Here is a 17,255-nt window from a genome sequence, read left to right on the forward strand (position 1 = left end):
ATGATAAGCAGTTTATCTGTTACTATTAATCTGGTGTGCATTTTATCTGCTGACTGATTGTGGCATTTATGATGTTGCTACCTGGAAAGGATGAGACAGCAGATCAGACGGCAGCTCTCTGAGGCTGCTGCAGGAAACAATCTCATTGTTGCCATAGTCCACAAAGAAGACCTGCAGAAAGATGAGACGCCTGGATGATAAATTTGCAAAAATTACCATGTACAAAAAATATTCTCTGGTTTTAGAGACCAAGGAGGAACTACATCCAATTTCATGAAGCACTGAAATACCAGGACCCAGATCTATTTGAAGATTTCAAGTTGAGCAAGTTGCAGTTCTTAATAAAAAAAATTACAAACAAACAACATTTTTTTCTGAGACACATATATATATATATATATATATATATATATATATATACATACATACACATACACATATATATACATATACATATACATATATACACATATATATACATATATACACATATATACACATATATACATATATATATACATATACACATATGTATGTATGTATGTATGTATGTATGTATGTATGTATGTATGTATGTATGTATGTATGTATATATATATATAAAAAAAACACCCATCTCGCCCCTGCGGGCGGTTTATCCTTCAAGCTCGGGTCCTCTACCAGAGGCCTGGGAGCTTGAGGGTCCTGCGCAGTATCTTAGCTGTTCCTAGGACTGCGCTCTTCTGGACAGAGATCTCCGATGTTGTTCCCGGGATCTGCTGGAGCCACTCGCCTAGCTTGGGAGTCACCGCACCTAGTGCTCCGATTACCACGGGGACCACCTTCACCCTCCACATCCTCTCGAGCTCTTCTCTGAGCCCTTGGTATTTCTCCAGCTTCTCGTGTTCCTTCTTCCTGATATTGCTGTCATTCGGAACCGCTACATCGATCACTACGGCCGTCTTCTTCTGTTTGTCTACCACCACTATGTCCGGTTGGTTAGCCACCACCATTTTGTCCGTCTGTATCATATATATATATATATATACATATATATATATATATACATATATATATATACATATATACACACACACACATATATATACATATATACATATGTATATACATATATACATGTATATATATGTATATATATATATATATATACACATATGTACACACATATGTATATACATATATACATGTATATATATATATACACATATATATATATATATATATAGTTTTCTCTGGTCCCCTCCCCAATCAGACCAGGAGTGACATGTTTAGCCGCATGTTCTCCTTAAATTGCTGGCTGTCTGAGTGGTGTCCCAGAAACGATGTGGGCTTCATAGATAATTGGCAAACCTTCTGGAGGAAACCTGGTCTTGTTAGGAGAGACGGCATCCATCCCACTTTGGATGGAGCAGCTCTCATTTCTAGAAATATGGACAAATTTATTAAACCCCCCAAAATATGACTATCCAGAGTTGGGACCAGGAAGCAGAGTTGCAGTCTTACACGCCTCTCTGCAGCTTCTCTCCTCCTGCTACCCCCCCAAAAACCCATCTCCATAGAGACTGTGTCAGCTTCCAAAAAGACAAAAAACAAACTAAAAACCAGCAACAAACAACTTAAACATAAACAATTACAAAGAAAGAACAGTACAGTATCCACATCTGAACCAAAGAGTAAAACAGTGAAATGTGGATTATTAAATATTAGGTCTCTCTCCTCCAAGTCTCTGTTAGTACATGACTTAATAATTGATCAACAAATTGATTTACTCTGCCTTACAGAAACCTGGTTGCAGCAGGATGATTATGTTAGTTTAAATGAATCAACACCCCCGAGTCATTCTAACTACCAGAAACCTCGAAGCACAGGCCGAGGGGGAGGTGTGGCAGCAATTTTTCACACCAGCCTATTAATTAATGAAAGACCAAGACAGACTTTTAATTCATTTGAAAGCCTGATGCTTAACATTGTCCACCCCAGCTGTGAAACTCAGAAACCAGTCTTACTTGTTATCATCTATCGTCCACCTGGGCCTTACACAGAGTTTCTGTCTGATTTCTCAGACTTTATATCTAATTTAGTTCTGAGCTCAAATAAAATAATTATTGTGGGTGATTTTAACATCCATGTAGATGCTAAAAATGACAGCCTCAACATGGCATTTAGTCTGTTATTAGACTCAATTGGCTTCTCTCAAAATGTAAAAGAACCCACCCACCACTTTAATCACACTCTAGATCTTGTTTTAACATATGGCATAGAAACTGAACATTTAACAGTGTTTCCTGAAAACCCTCTCCTGTCTGATCATTTCCTGATAACATTTACATTTACAATAATTGATTACACAGCGGTGGAGAGTAGATTTTATCAAAGTAGATGTCTTTCTGAAAGCGCTGTAACTAAGTTTAAGAATATAATCCACCCACTGTTATCATCTTCAATGCCCTGTACCAACACAGAGCAGAGCAGCTATCTGAACGCTACCCCAACAGAGGTCGATTATCTTGTTAATAATTTCACCTCCTCACTACGTACGACTCTGGATACTGTAGCTCCAGTGAAAACTAAGGTCTCTAATCAGAAGTACCTGACTCCGTGGTATAATTCTCAAACACGTACCCTAAAGCAGATGACTCGTAATCTGGAGAGGAAATGGCGTGTCACAAATTTAGAGGATCATCATTTAGCCTGGAGAAATAGTTTGCTGCTTTATAAGAAAGCCCTCCGCAAAGCCAGAACATCTTACTATTCATCACTGATTGAAGAAAATAAGAACAACCCCAGGTTTCTCTTCAGCACTGTAGCCAGGCTGACAAAGAGTCAGAGCTCTGTTGAGCCAACCATCCCTTTAACGTTAACTAGTAATGACTTCATGAACTTCTTCACAAATAAAATTTTTATCATTAGAGAAAAAATTACCAGTAATCATCCCACAGATGTAATATTATCTACAGCTACTCTTAGTACCATTGATGTTAAGTTAGACTCTTTTTCTCCAATTGATCTTTCTGAGTTAACTTCAATAATTACTTCCTCCAAACCATCAACGTGTCTTTTAGACCCCATTCCTACAAAACTGCTCAAAGAAGTCCTGCCATTGATTAATTCTTCGATCTTAAATATGATCAACCTATCTCTAATGGTCGGCTATGTACCACAGGCCTTCAAGCTGGCTGTAGTTAAACCTTTACTCAAAAAGCATCTCTAGACCCAGCAGTCTTAGCTAATTATAGGCCAATCTCCAACCTTCCTTTCATATCAAAAATCATTGAAAGAGTAGTTGTCAAACAGCTAACAGATCATCTGCAGAGGAATGGTTTATTTGAAGCGTTTCAGTCAGGTTTCAGAGCTCATCACAGCACAGAAACAGCTTTAGTGAAGGTTACAAATGATCTTCTTATGGCCTCTGACAGTGGACTCATCTCTGTGCTTGTCCTGCTAGACCTCAGTGCAGCGTTCGATACTGTTGACCATAATATCCTATTAGAGCGATTAGAACATGCTGTAGGTATTACAGGTACTGCACTGCAGTGGTCTGTATCATATCTATCTAATAGACTCCAATTTGTGCATGTAAATGGAGAGTCCTCTTCACACACTGAGGTTAATTATGGAGTTCCACAGGGTTCAGTGCTAGGACCAATTCTGTTTACATTATACATGCTTCCCTTAGGCAGCATCATTAGAAGACATAGCATACATTTTCACTGCTATGCAGATGACACCCAGCTCTATCTGTCCATGAAGCCAGATAACACACACCAATTAGTTAAACTGCAGGAATGTCTTAAAGACATAAAGACCTGGATGGCCGCTAACTTTCTGCTTCTTAATTCAGATAAAACTGAGGTCATTGTACTCGGCCCTGAAAATCTTAGAAATATGGTATCTAACCAGATTCTTACTCTGGATGGCATTACCTTGGCCTCCAGTAACGCTGTGAGGAACCTTGGAGTCATTTTTGACCAGGACATGTCCTTCAACGCACATATTAAACAAATATGTAAGACTGCTTTCTTCCATTTGCGCAACATCTCTAAAATTAGAAATATCCTGTCTCAGAGTGACGCTGAAAAACTAGTTCATGCATTTATTACTTCCAGGCTGGACTACTGTAATTCATTATTATCAGGATGTCCAAAAAACTCACTGAAAAGCCTTCAGCTAATCCAAAATGCTGCAGCAAGAGTACTGACGGGGACTAGAAAGAGAGAGCATATTTCTCCTGTTTTGGCTTCCCTTCATTGGCTTCCTGTTAAGTCCAGAATTGAATTCAAAATCCTGCTCCTCACATACAAGGTCTTAAATAATCAGGCCCCATCTTATCTTAATGACCTTGTAGTACCATATCACCCTATTAGAGCACTTCGCTCTCGCTCTGCAGGCCTACTTGTTGTTCCTAGAGTATTTAAAAGTAGAATGGGAGGCAGAGCCTTCAGTTTTCAGGCCCCTCTTCTGTGGAACCAGCTTCCAGTTTGGATTCGGGAGACAGAAACTATCTCTACTTTTAAGATTAGGCTTAAAACTTTCCTTTTTGCTAAAGCATATAGTTAGGGCTGGACCAGGTGACCCTGAATCCTCCCTTAGTTATGCTGCAATAGACGTAGGCTGCCGGGGGATTCCCATGATGCATTGAGTTTTTCCTTTCCAGTCACCTTTCTCACTCACTATGTATTAATAGACCTCTCTGCATTGAATCATATCTGTTATTAACCTCTGTCTCTCTTCCACAGCATGTCTTTCATCCTGTCTTCCTTCTCTCACCCCAACCGGTCGCAGCAGATGGCCGCCCCTCCCTGAGCCTGGTTCTGCCGGAGGTTTCTTCCTGTTAAAAGGGAGTTTTTCCTTCCCACTGTCGCCAAAGTGCTTGCTCATAGGGGGTCATATGATTGTTGGGTTTTTCTCTGTATCTATGAAGCGCCTTGAGGCGACTTTTGTTGTGATTTGGCGCTATATAAATAAAATTGAATATATATATATATATATATATATATATATATATATATATATATATATATATATATATATATATATATATATATATATATATACACATACATATATACATATATACACACATATATATATATATACATATATACATATATACACATATATATATATATATACACATATATACATATATACACACATATATACATACATATATACACACATATATACATACATATATACACATATATATATATATACACACACACACACACACACACACACACACACACACACACACACATATTAGGGGTGCAACAATACTCGTATCGGTATTGAACCGTTCGATACAGAGTTCGGTACGCATGTGTACCGAACAATACAACATTTTTTATTTATTTTATCAACTTTTCTTCTGACGATGCTGTCTGTGATGAGCGCTCAGTGGATCTGCGTTCGACTACTCCGCCTAGGCTGCACTATCGAGCGCAGATCTACTGAGTGCAGCGGAAGCTAGCAAGACAGAAGCTCAGCTCGTTGCAACATGGCAACTGCCTCAACGCTAGCCGAAACTGAACCTCCCCCACCCTCATTCAGATCTGGCGTTTGAAACTATCTTGGTTTTCATGTGAAGTATGACCCTGATGGTAAGGGCGTCATGTACAAAAGTAAAACAGTATGTCGGATGTGCCACGCAATGCTCAACTGGTGGGAACTAGTGCGTTAGCGCAGTTAGCTTGTTAACGCCATCCAGCCCCACGCACGGGGTGATCCGCGGTAACTCGTTAATGGAGATTTGCCGCGTTATGGCGTTAATGTCATTTTAACGAGATTAACGCTGATAGCACTAGTGGGAACACAACGACTGCACATTTACGCCGACATCATCCTAGTGCAAAGACAAGTGGAAGCAGACAAAAACAACAAGCACGCATGCTACAAACTTTACCCGAGTCATTTAGACAGCCGTTAGCACATGATTCTCCTTATGGGGACCTGATATGTTTAATATGCTGCTGAGAATATAGCCCAGAAGAAGCGTATAGTATAGCTTTTATTTTGGAAAGAGCCATTTCTCTGTAATAAACTCTCTTTTCCAAAGATGAGTGATTTCTCGATCAGATAGATTTATTTTGTTTTTTATTATTTTGTTGTTTCAGCAACATTATATTTAAAAACTGTACTTTTGAGTTAAAATATATATGTATAATTTTAATAAATGACAAATTAAAAAGACATGAACATTTTTTTGTATCGAAAAAATATCGAACCGTGACACCAAAGTATCGAACCGAACCGTGAATTTTGTGTATCGTTGCACCCCTAATAAGTATATTTACTTAGGAAAATGAAGAAAGTTTAATTGTATTTCGGTAACTGCAAGTACTGTGTTTTTTTTCTTTTTTCAATAAAAATATTTGCAAAAAAAAAAAAAAAAAAAAAAAAAAAAAAGAGTTCAAATGTGAAATGAGGAATAGTAGACATTTTTTTCATTAAAGTGAGAAACTTTTTGGAAAAGAAGCAGGAAGGTGACGCTGGTTGTGCTGCCCAGCACAAGCATCTCACTCGCATTTGCAAATACAAACTCAGTAGAATTTGATAGCATGCAAATTAAAAAATACAACATTCAGCCCGAGTATCTTCTATTCTTAAAAAAAAAAAGGGAGAAAAAAAGACTTTCACAATGCACCAGCAGCAAAGTTGACAACCTATTGACGCGCACACACAGCAAGCAGCAAAAAGGCAGAGCCATTACAAATTCAGTGAACTCAGATGGTGTAAAGTACAATGTTTTGTTTTTTTTTAGCATTCACAACATTAGCCCACTGGAAAAATTACAGCTAGACCTTCAAACCAATAAGCTCAACTCTTTCCCCTGCTTGAGTGTGCATCAGAAGTCAGTGAGGGTGATCTCAGCCTACACAGCTCACCCTTGTAAAAAACTGTGACCTGATCTAATGGTCAAACATATACACTGAGGTTTCAAAACTCATCATTAAGGGTACTGGGGAGATTGTCAAATGCCATCTTCATGGGTGAACTTCTGTCTGGACTTTAAAAAAGGTACAGAATCCTAACTACGACAGGCCAATCACAAGTAAAAAAGATAGAAAAATAGAAGTAAAACTTGCAGAGAAAAGTTACAGAGAAAATAAACGGGTGTCTTAAATTTTGAGCAGCAGGCTGCAGAGTGTAAGTAATATTTACCTCCACTGTGTTGCCACGCATGTGTAGGATCTTGGCACGGTAGTACATGCTCTGCTCATTGAACTCAGAGAAGGGAGCCAGGCACAGCAGGTTGGGGTAGAGCGACACAGTTAAAGGATGCAGCGTGCATGTGTTAATATCTGCTGTCATTTGGCGCTGTTTTTCCAAGCTGGCTTCATCTGCTTGGAACCCCCAGAAATGACCAACCTCCATCACCTACAGCAGATTTCAGAGACGATACATCCATTAATATTCATAATATTTATTCAAATAAAGAAAGTCTGGTATTTAGTAGGGGAAATAAAAACAGAATAGAAGACTAACTTTTGTGATGTTCACCACAAACAAGCGATTGGGGGGTAGCCTGGTGGGGTCGATGGTGCTGCTGACCACTCCCACTGGGCAGACAGACTGGCTCTGGAAGTCAACATTCACGCTGCACAGAAACAGAGATTTTAGGTGATGCTTCGCTGTCACCACTGACTACACACTGGCATGTGTGTACTTATAGCTGTTTTACTGTGATGAGTTAAACTGAGTCAGCATCTCATTTTAAAGAGTAAACACATGTCTGCTATGTGTTCACCAAAATAAAACATTTTAAGAACAAGCAAACGTACAATTTTATTCAGAATCTACCAGCAATAACAACAGCTGAACATTATATTTTATGGAAAAAAAAAAACAAATTATGAGGAGAAGCTAAAACTGTATTTTATCAAAATATGTCAGCATTCTTACAATTAAATAAATGTGTCACCCTACAGCCCAGCAGGGGTAGGAAGAAGCTGGCACTGTTTTGCCTAAAACCTCCACTCTGAGTCCAATGATTGCTGGCAAGAGGCATGCAGAGTGCTAGGATGTCAGATTACATTAAGGTTTAGGGCCAAGGCACTGACCACTGCAGCCTGTTATGTAGGGGTTAGATTTGCCAAAAACACTGAGTCCTCAAATGACAGACACAGCCAAAACTTAGTGGTTAAGATGACATTTTGTCCTTGCCGAACATGTTCAATATTTCAGCTCATGACTTAGATTTCTCTCAGAGAGACAACTACATTTGGCATTTGAAATATGTGAAACTCGGCGTACCGTGAATATTTCATGTGAGTTATGTGTCTGTTCCCAGCACAGTTTTCTATTTGTTCAATGGGGTAGACTGACAGCTCCATTGCAGGGCTCTGATGGGCCAGCAGGAGGGCAAGAGACACTTCAGGCAGCACACCAGAGTCCTGGGATGTCCTGTAGAACTCCACATATGCTCTGAGTGCGCGCGCACACGCACACACACACACACACACACACAAAGTGAGATTAAAACTAAGTGCACAAAGGTTCAAGCAGACAAAGTACTGAGTGATGATGTTTGACTTGCCACAGTAGCCTCTAGTACCTGGAGCTATCAAAGGAAATGGCTTTGACCTGTCCACAGAGGCGGAACATGCACTGCAGCTGCTTGTAATACAGGAAACTGTACGGCGGAAGGTTCCTCAACTAAAAACAACAGTTTGATGATACAATTAGAAAAACAAAACTGACAATTTAATTGCCTATAAACCAAATTATAATTTGGACAGAAATAAAAAGTCTGGGTCCGAAAAGTGAATGCTTAATTGCCTTAAACCTTTCTAAAGGCTAGCAGCAGTGACAACCTCTTCTAAGTTTGTGGTGAAGCGGCCCTTATTTCTTCACTTTGTGATTATTTTCCTAATGAACCTGGGCTCAGTTGATAGTTTCAGGTCAAACGGAATAAAATAATCTTTATTTTAAAAATTTGGGTGATTATTAGAGTGATAAAAGAGGATTATTCTGGTTATGCTCAGCTGCTCACTACCTGTGAAATGTAAACACCTTTGAGTTACTGTATCTTACTTTGTAATAACTTGTACACTCCAATTTTAACCGTACAGAATTTCCAACTCATCTGTCATTACACTTGTATCCTTCCATTTCTCTCGACTAGAAAGTAGGATGGCTAGCATGTTGCAGCCTCCTTCATCAACATCATCATACCCGATGCATACACAGGGTCTATCTTTAACCTCCTAGGACCTGGCGTCCACATATTTGGACATCGCATTTTGAGTTGTCTAGACCAAAATACTAAATTTTGCTCTACATGGGCCTGATATCCACTTACGAGGACATTATGCTGCCACTGTTCTAATTTAATTAAAAAAAATGTACTCTTATGTGGATCTAATTTTTCTCAGAAACAAAAATCAGGTCATTCTTTTTTTTTACATTCATCAGGTCCCAATCAGCCCAAACACCAAAGAGAAATTGTAAATGCATGCCATGAAAGAGGTCGGGTTTTAGGAGGTTAAAGCAGCTTTGTATTATCCTTCACACAGTTTAAAAATCACACTTGGAGCATTTCAGAAGCAGAGCGTTCAGTCCGTGTGGTGCCTTTTAATAAGAAAATTTAAAAATGATCCAACTTTGTGTCTCAGTGGATGGACTATATATACATATCTTCCTTTTAAAAAAGGGAATGAGTTGTGGGCTGCTTCTTGGCAGCTTTTGAAACATCCTAAAGAACAAACACTGTTTTGAGTGGGCACAATCAACTCTGGTGGTCAGAGGTAGAAGCCAGGAAATGATGCTTACAGAATATTTTTAATGCTTTTGAGAGCATTATGGCCAATTTGTGAATTCAAGTATGGAATGGAGCTTGGTCTGTTGCAAAAGCAGCAAAATTGGCTTCAGATTCCAGCTAGACAAGCAAATATAAATGTGTAGAGCAGGCAAACACAGAGACACTATTGGCTACAAATTTTTGTGGAGACGTGGCTACAAACAAGATCACTTGATCTGTATTTAAGACAATTTAATTGGATAAGTGGAAGAAATCGATGGATGGATGGATAGATAGATATTTTATGCCATTTTAATTAAAAACTGTCCATCAAACACCTTTAAAAACTTTAAGGACATGCAAGCAAGATGCGAAAAGGGAGTGAGATAAATTTGTCGTTCTTAGACATTTACATGAAAAGTAAAGCCTGTTTTAGGTAAATCATCAGCCAGCTTGAATTGTACATGAAGTCTAATAATGATAACAACAACCAATTGCTTATTAACAAGTTTATAAATAATTCTTATTATGTTAATAACGTAATGTGCTATGTTAACATGAAGTAAAGTGTAGCTGAGCCAAGCTGTAGATGAGGTAATAATACCATCACTGTCGTTCTGGGGTTGAAGCCACACAGCTCTCTGGAAGCCAGGGCTTCATCTATATCCACCTGGAGAAAGTAGTTTGGGTAGTACGCACCAGCAATGACCACCTAAGAAGCAGTGAGTCACAATTTACATCAAACTGACAGTCAAATATACTCAGACATGCAAAAAACCCCAAAGCTCCTTACATTGTCACACTATGATGTTTAAGACAATTTATAAACATCCCACAGTTTTCAGCAAAGACTAACCTGAAGAATGAATGCCTGCTTGCGTGCACTGGTGTAGTCTGAGAACTGGCTTTCCTCTGCTACATTCATGTTGAATTGGGACACACGCTTCTTCAGCTCCTCATACAGCTCTGCAACCTGGTCAGCAATTTCAGTAAGCAAGTATTTATACTTTCTTTAAACTGCATGTCCAACAGCTAGAAAACATTGTAAGGACTATAAATTTTAATACCTAATATTAACTAATAATACCTTTGCAAAAGACATCACGGGGCTACCCATGACCTCATAAAAGGAATCAAATTTAAATTAACTTACAAAAAGTAAGGCAATTTGTGTTTTGTTGTTTAGTGCTTTGTTGTAACAAAGCTTCCTGGCAACACTGTTGGAAAGCCTGTTAATTTCCCCTGAAACTGTGGCTCATTTGCTTACTTTTTGTGCCAAGTTTGTATCAGCTTAAAATACACTGCAATTATCACTTAACGCCTGCTATTTAATGCACTCAGGTCACGCTTTCTCCTGAAATGTTATTCTCTGAACACATGCGACCAACTTTGATCTCTGTACCTCTCTGATCCTCTTGATCTGAATGAAGTTCTCCTTTCCCCAGTCCAGTTCATCCTAAGAAGAAAAGGCAGCAAATACATTTAATTTTTGCCAAAAACACAAAACAAACAGACAAAAAAAACAAAAACATTGTTATAATGTTGTGTTAAGTTTAATTCACTCTTAGAATTTGAATACCTCAACACTTTTATGGGAGGCTAGAAATTCTAAGTAGGTACCCTGATCATTTCTATAATACCTAGATCTTTTTGGCCTCAGCAAACAACAACCAGGCCATAACAACAATAACAGCAGCTACTAAGAACTGTTATGTGAGGTCTTTGACATGAAAAACATGGCACAGAATATATTGCAAAAACACAGGAAAAATCTTGTTTTGAGTGACAACTTCACAGAGTCAGCTAGAAGTTAAACTGTAAAGAAGATGGTTCTACAGCAGGATAATGATCCAAAAAAGAGACCTCAAAAGTCACCAGGTGAATAACTTTTTTACTAGAGAAAATTGCTGTACGAACACACAAAGTGCTGGCAGGTTGATGGGGATGGTTCATAAAAAGCCCTCCCACATAGTGCGTGGGTTTTGTTTCTATGGCAACATCATCTAGACAACATATCACCACTCTGACCAGTGTTGTATGATAGACTATCCTTGCCCCTTTCCTTTTTATTCCCTATTTCTTATTCCTAGACTTTAATCCCTGTGACGTTGACATGGATAGTCAGGTTGGAGAGACATGGTCAGAACAAGCTGCTCCTCCATTTTTTGGCTACCCATTTAATGTGATTTGTTGCCTTAAAAACTGATAACAGCAATGGCACCAGCACCTATTATTGTCTATATTTTATAGAGAATTAGCCTTGGAAAATCACTTGCCATAGGACCCAAAATCCTGAAACCAGGAAGGAAGATAGTTGTACATTTTCTTTGTTTCAAATACCGTAGTAATATCTTCATTAGCTCTAATAATGCCCCTTTAGTTGTCTGAGTGAAAAAGTGAATTGCTGAAACAATTACACTACTTCTATTCTTTCAGAATCTCTTGGAATAGTTTGCACTCTGACCATGCTCCTAAGAGGCTTTATGATGTCAGAAAACGTCTCCAGCAGGTCTGACTGTGAGTTAAAGTGAGTGGCAATCAGCACTTATTGATCTTCTTTCATTGGTAAGTAGTTTGTACAAAGCTTTCTGGTGTTTTGGGGGTCATTATCCTGGTAGGGTGGCACACATTGCTGAAGGTTAGAGTAATTTAGTTCATAGTATACCTTTGGGTGCCTCAGCTGTCCATTCTTCTTGGCTGAGTGCCATGCCTAACATAAAGAAACAAGAGAGAATAGAGCAACCACGCATGAAAATCCACTCAAAATTAAAACCTGCTGGAGATATGTAAAACATTCTTTACCTTGAAGGCATTTAGGAAAGCTATGGAATCACTTGGTGTGCCACGGGTAAAAGCCAGCTTGCTCCTGGAGTTACACATGATACAAAAAAAATAATAATTACAAAACACACAACCCATATCTGCTTTTGACCTTACTCTAATGTAAGCATGTTACAATTAGACACGTGACCAATATAAGTATACACTGGAAGAAAAATTACTGACGATCTAAACTAAAAAATCCCAAACTGGAGGTGAACAGTGGCGTGATGTGACATTATTTTTTCATACTTTTTCATTTTTGCTGGACTGTGAGCATTTTTCTGAATGCATCAGATATTACGCTGCACTAAACATGTAAAGGTGCGTCAAAAGCTCTAGTTTAAATCAAGTTACTTTACTACGTAATGCATGAAATGCAGCCACAGTGTTGGTACACAAAATCTAATGTGACATCATGAGTCTGTAAATCAGTGCACCTGCTGGATCGGACTCACCTATGGCCAGCAATCTGCTGCATGGACGGTATCGCAAAGAAGCTCTTCAGAGAGTGAGAGGCAGCTGAGAATGAGAGAGTATGTTGTGCAGAAGTATTCCGAAAAACATGTTACACATTTAGGCTGTAAAGCTATGTCTCTAGAAAACATGCCGTACACAACAGATACCACCAAGTACCATGACAGACTAACCAATGATGAGGCACTCATCCAGGCAACCAAAGATGTGGCCCAGGACAATCATCTTCCCCAGGTACAGGTCTAAAGGCAAGTGAGCCAGCACTCGGCCCAGGAACGTCAGCTCACCATCTTCATTTTGACCTCTGCTTTCACTTTTCACAGACAGCGCACCCATCTGCAGTGTGACAGACAGCATACTCTATGCACACAACTAATGAACTTCTGAACTCATAACATTTTAGCTTTAACATATATGTGTATACACACACAGACAAACACACACACAAATATACACACACACACACTAGGGGTGCAACGATACTCGTATCGATATTGAACCGTTCGATACAGTGCTTTCGGTTCGGTACGCATATGTATCGAACAATACAAAATTTTTAATTTATTTGATCAACTTTTCTTCTGACGATGCTGTCTGTGTTGAGAGCTCAGTAGATCTGCGTTCGACTACTCCGCCTAGGCTGCACTGTCGAGCGCAGATCCACTGAGCGCAGCACAAGTTAGCAAGACAGAAGCTAAGCTCGTTGCAACATGGCAAATTGAACCTCCCCCACCCTCATTCAGTTGTGGCCTTTGGAACTATTTTGGTCTTCATGTGAAGTATGACCCTGAAGGTAAGCGCGTCATGGACAAAAGTAAAACAGTATGTTGGATGTGCCACGCAATGCTCAATTACATGGGTGGGAACTAGTGCGTTAGCACAGTTTGCTCATTAACGTGTTGGCGCCGTCCGGCCCCACGCACGGGGCGATCCGGGGTAGCTCGTTAACAGAGATTTGCCGTGTTGTGGCGTTAACGTCATTTCAGATTAACGCTGACAGCACTAGTGGGAACAAAATTAATATGACTGCACATTTACGCCGACATCATCCAAGTGCAAAGACAAGTGGAAGCAGACAAAAACAACAAGCACGCATGCTACAAACTTTACCCGAGTCATTTAGACAGCCGTTAGCACATGATTCTCCTTATGGGGACCTGATATGTTTAATATGCTGCTGAGAGTATAGCCCAGAAGAAGCGTATAGTATAGCTTTTATTTTGGAAAGAGCCATTTCTCTGTAATAAACTCTCTTTTCCAAAGATGAGTGATTTCTCAATCAGATAGATTTATTATTTTATCCCTTTGTTGTTTCAGCAACATTAAATTTAAAAACTGTACGTTTGAGTTAAAATATATATTTATAATTTTAATAAATGACAAATTAAAAAAGCATGAACATTTTTTTGTATCGAAAAAATATCAAACCGTGACACCAAAGTATCGAACCGAACCGTGAATTTTGTGTACCGTTGCACCCCTAGTATATACATATATATTAGGGGTGCAACGATACTCGTATCGGTATTGAACCGTTCGATACAGTGTTTTCAGTTCGGTACACGTGTATCGAACAATACAACATTTTTTATTTATTTTATCAACTTTTCTTCTGACGATGCTGTCTGTGTTGAGCGCTCAGTGGATCTGCGTTCGATGACTCCACCTAGGCTGCACTGTCGAGTGCAGATCCACTGAGCGCAGCGGAAGCTAGCAAGACAGAAGCTAAGTTCGTTGCAACATGGCAACTGCCTCAACGCTACCCGAAATTGAACCTCCCCCACCCTCATTCAGATCTGGCGTTTGGAACTATTTTGGTTTTCATGTGAAGCATGACCCTGAAGGTAAGCGCGTCATGGACAAAAGTAAAACAGTATGTCGGATGTGCCACGCAATGCTCAATTTGTGGAAACTAGTGCGTTAGCACAGTTAGCTTGTTAACGTGTTGACAATCCGCGGTATCTTGTTAACGGAGATTTTCCGCGTTATGGCGTTAATGTCATTTTAATGAGATTAACGCTGACAGCACTAGTGGAAACACAATGAATATGACTGCACATTTACGCTGACATCGTCCTAGTGCAAAGACAAGTGGAAGCAGACAAAAACAACAAGCACGCATGCTACAAACTTTACCCGAGTCATTTAGACAGCCGTTAGCACATGAAATCACTCTTTTCCAAAGATGAGTGATTTCTCGATCAGATATTTATTTCTTTTATTTTGTTGTTTCAGCAACATTAAATTTAAAAACTGTACTTTTGAGTTAAAATATATATTTAGAATCTTAATAAATGACAAATTAAAAAGGCATGAACATTTTTTTGTATCGAAAAAATATCGAACCGTGACACCAAAGTACTGAACCGAACTGTGAATTTTGTGTATCGTTGCACCCCTAATATATACATACACACATATATCTATCTATCTATCTATATATCTATATATATATATATATATATATATATATCTATATATATATATATATATATATATATATATATATATATAAATATATAGATATATATATATATACACACACACACACACACACACACACACACACAAATCTTTTAATCATAAATCAGCGGTCCCCAACCTTTTTTGCGCCACGGATCGGTTTATGCCCGACAATATTTTCATGGACCGGCCTTTAAGATGTCGCGGATAAATACAACAAAATAAAACTAGTACCGGTACGGAAAAAAAGAAGATTTATTCATAACAAACCCTGAAAACCATACATTTCACACCTGAGCCTCAACTCTCGCGGCCCGGTACCAAACGACTCATGGACCGCTACCGGTCCGAGGCCCGGGGGTTGGGGACCGTTGTCATAAATCATTTAATAAAAACAGCCATGTTATGCTTTTTGGAGTTTTTCTTCATTACTTCCTCTAGTGTGTGTTCTTTTTATACACATCCTCCCTTACGAAGTAAAGCAGTTTGTCAACAACTTGGAAGGTCGGTAGTGCGATCCACAGCTCTTCCTTTTCCTTTGTGTAGCAACAAGCACCTAAGCTACATAACACTGAAAAGGGATTGCCTGATTTACATTGCACCAATCCTTCAAAACACAGCATTTAGCAGAAAGTGTTTCAAGTGTGTAGATGGAGGATGGAGGCAATGTGGTTTGTCTACTACTGGAAGACTGCTGGTAAATTTCTGGCTACTGCAGTCTGCATATCAAAGCAACCTGACTGCCCATCACAGTGTGATTTTGTGCTAATATTAAGCTTAAAACCTTCCCTTTTTATAAAGCATATAGTTAGGACCCTATATCCATCCTTAGTTACGCTGCAATAGGTCTAGGCTGTTGGGGCTTTCCCATGATACATTGAGTGTTTCTGTTTCATTCACCACATGTTCATACATCACTATGCATTTAATCATTAGTTATTATTAATCTCTGGCAGTCTTCCACAGCGTGTCTTTATCTCGTCTTCCTTCCCTCACCCCCAAATGGTAGTCTCTTGCTGAGCCTGGCTCTGCTGGAGGTTTCTTCTTGTTCAAAGCAAGTTTTTTCTCCCCACTGTCACCAAAGCATTGCTCAAAGGGGTTTTCTCTGTGTTATTGTAGGTAGGGCTGGGCCATATCATACCGTTCACGGTAATACCGGTATAATGTTGGGCAATGACAAGAAAATGAAATATCGCGATAGAATATGGGTAAAACACACATGCGCAGTGCCTTTGTTTTCATACGCACATAGAGAAAAAGGCACGGCGGCGACAGTTATGCAGAGGATATGTCAGCCAATTTCCACTGGAAATGCCTTTTGGTTAAACTGTCAGCAAGGAATTTGCATTTGCACTGTTACATTTTTATATAACTTTGTCTAGTGTCAATTATATCGTCAGTTATATCGTTACCGCAAATTTTCAAATGTATATCGTGATAAATATTTTTGGTCATATCGCCCTGCTCTAATTGTAGGGTCTTTACCTTACAATATAAAGTGCCTTGAGGGGGCTGTTGTGATTTGGTGCTATATAACTGAATTGATAAAACTGAACTGAACTGAAAAAAGTGTGCATTATGGTGAAAAAATGAATTTGATTTAAAAGGTGATTCCAGTGCTCAGTTATACAAAAATAACCATGTAGTCATTTACCAAGAGGTAAAATTAAATACTTAACAAATGCTATTACATCAGAAATACTAAAATAAAAAGATAACATGCACATTTTCATTCCCTTAGCCTAACACACGA

General features: G+C 38.9%; 1 protein-coding gene across 1 annotated transcript in view; it reads right to left on the reverse strand.

Annotated features, from left to right (window-relative positions):
- Positions 1 to 17,255, reverse strand: part of tdrd9 (tudor domain containing 9) — a 43,650-nt gene that overhangs the window by 5,839 nt on the left and 20,556 nt on the right. The window contains exons 15-26 of the mRNA XM_084915286.1: positions 13,213 to 13,375; positions 13,021 to 13,084; positions 12,545 to 12,608; positions 12,408 to 12,452; positions 11,145 to 11,198; positions 10,599 to 10,715; positions 10,347 to 10,454; positions 8,558 to 8,658; positions 8,257 to 8,427; positions 7,489 to 7,600; positions 7,165 to 7,380; positions 82 to 171 (exon numbers count right to left, since the gene is read on the reverse strand). Coding sequence (XP_084771412.1) covers positions 82 to 171; positions 7,165 to 7,380; positions 7,489 to 7,600; positions 8,257 to 8,427; positions 8,558 to 8,658; positions 10,347 to 10,454; positions 10,599 to 10,715; positions 11,145 to 11,198; positions 12,408 to 12,452; positions 12,545 to 12,608; positions 13,021 to 13,084; positions 13,213 to 13,375 — 1,305 coding nt within the window. The remainder of the gene's footprint in view (positions 1 to 81; positions 172 to 7,164; positions 7,381 to 7,488; positions 7,601 to 8,256; positions 8,428 to 8,557; positions 8,659 to 10,346; positions 10,455 to 10,598; positions 10,716 to 11,144; positions 11,199 to 12,407; positions 12,453 to 12,544; positions 12,609 to 13,020; positions 13,085 to 13,212; positions 13,376 to 17,255) is intronic.

This window comes from Perissodus microlepis, chromosome 19 (genome assembly GCF_051167445.1).
Source record: "Perissodus microlepis isolate ML-2025 ecotype Zambia chromosome 19, ASM5116744v1, whole genome shotgun sequence".
Classification (NCBI taxonomy): domain Eukaryota; kingdom Metazoa; phylum Chordata; class Actinopteri; order Cichliformes; family Cichlidae; genus Perissodus; species Perissodus microlepis.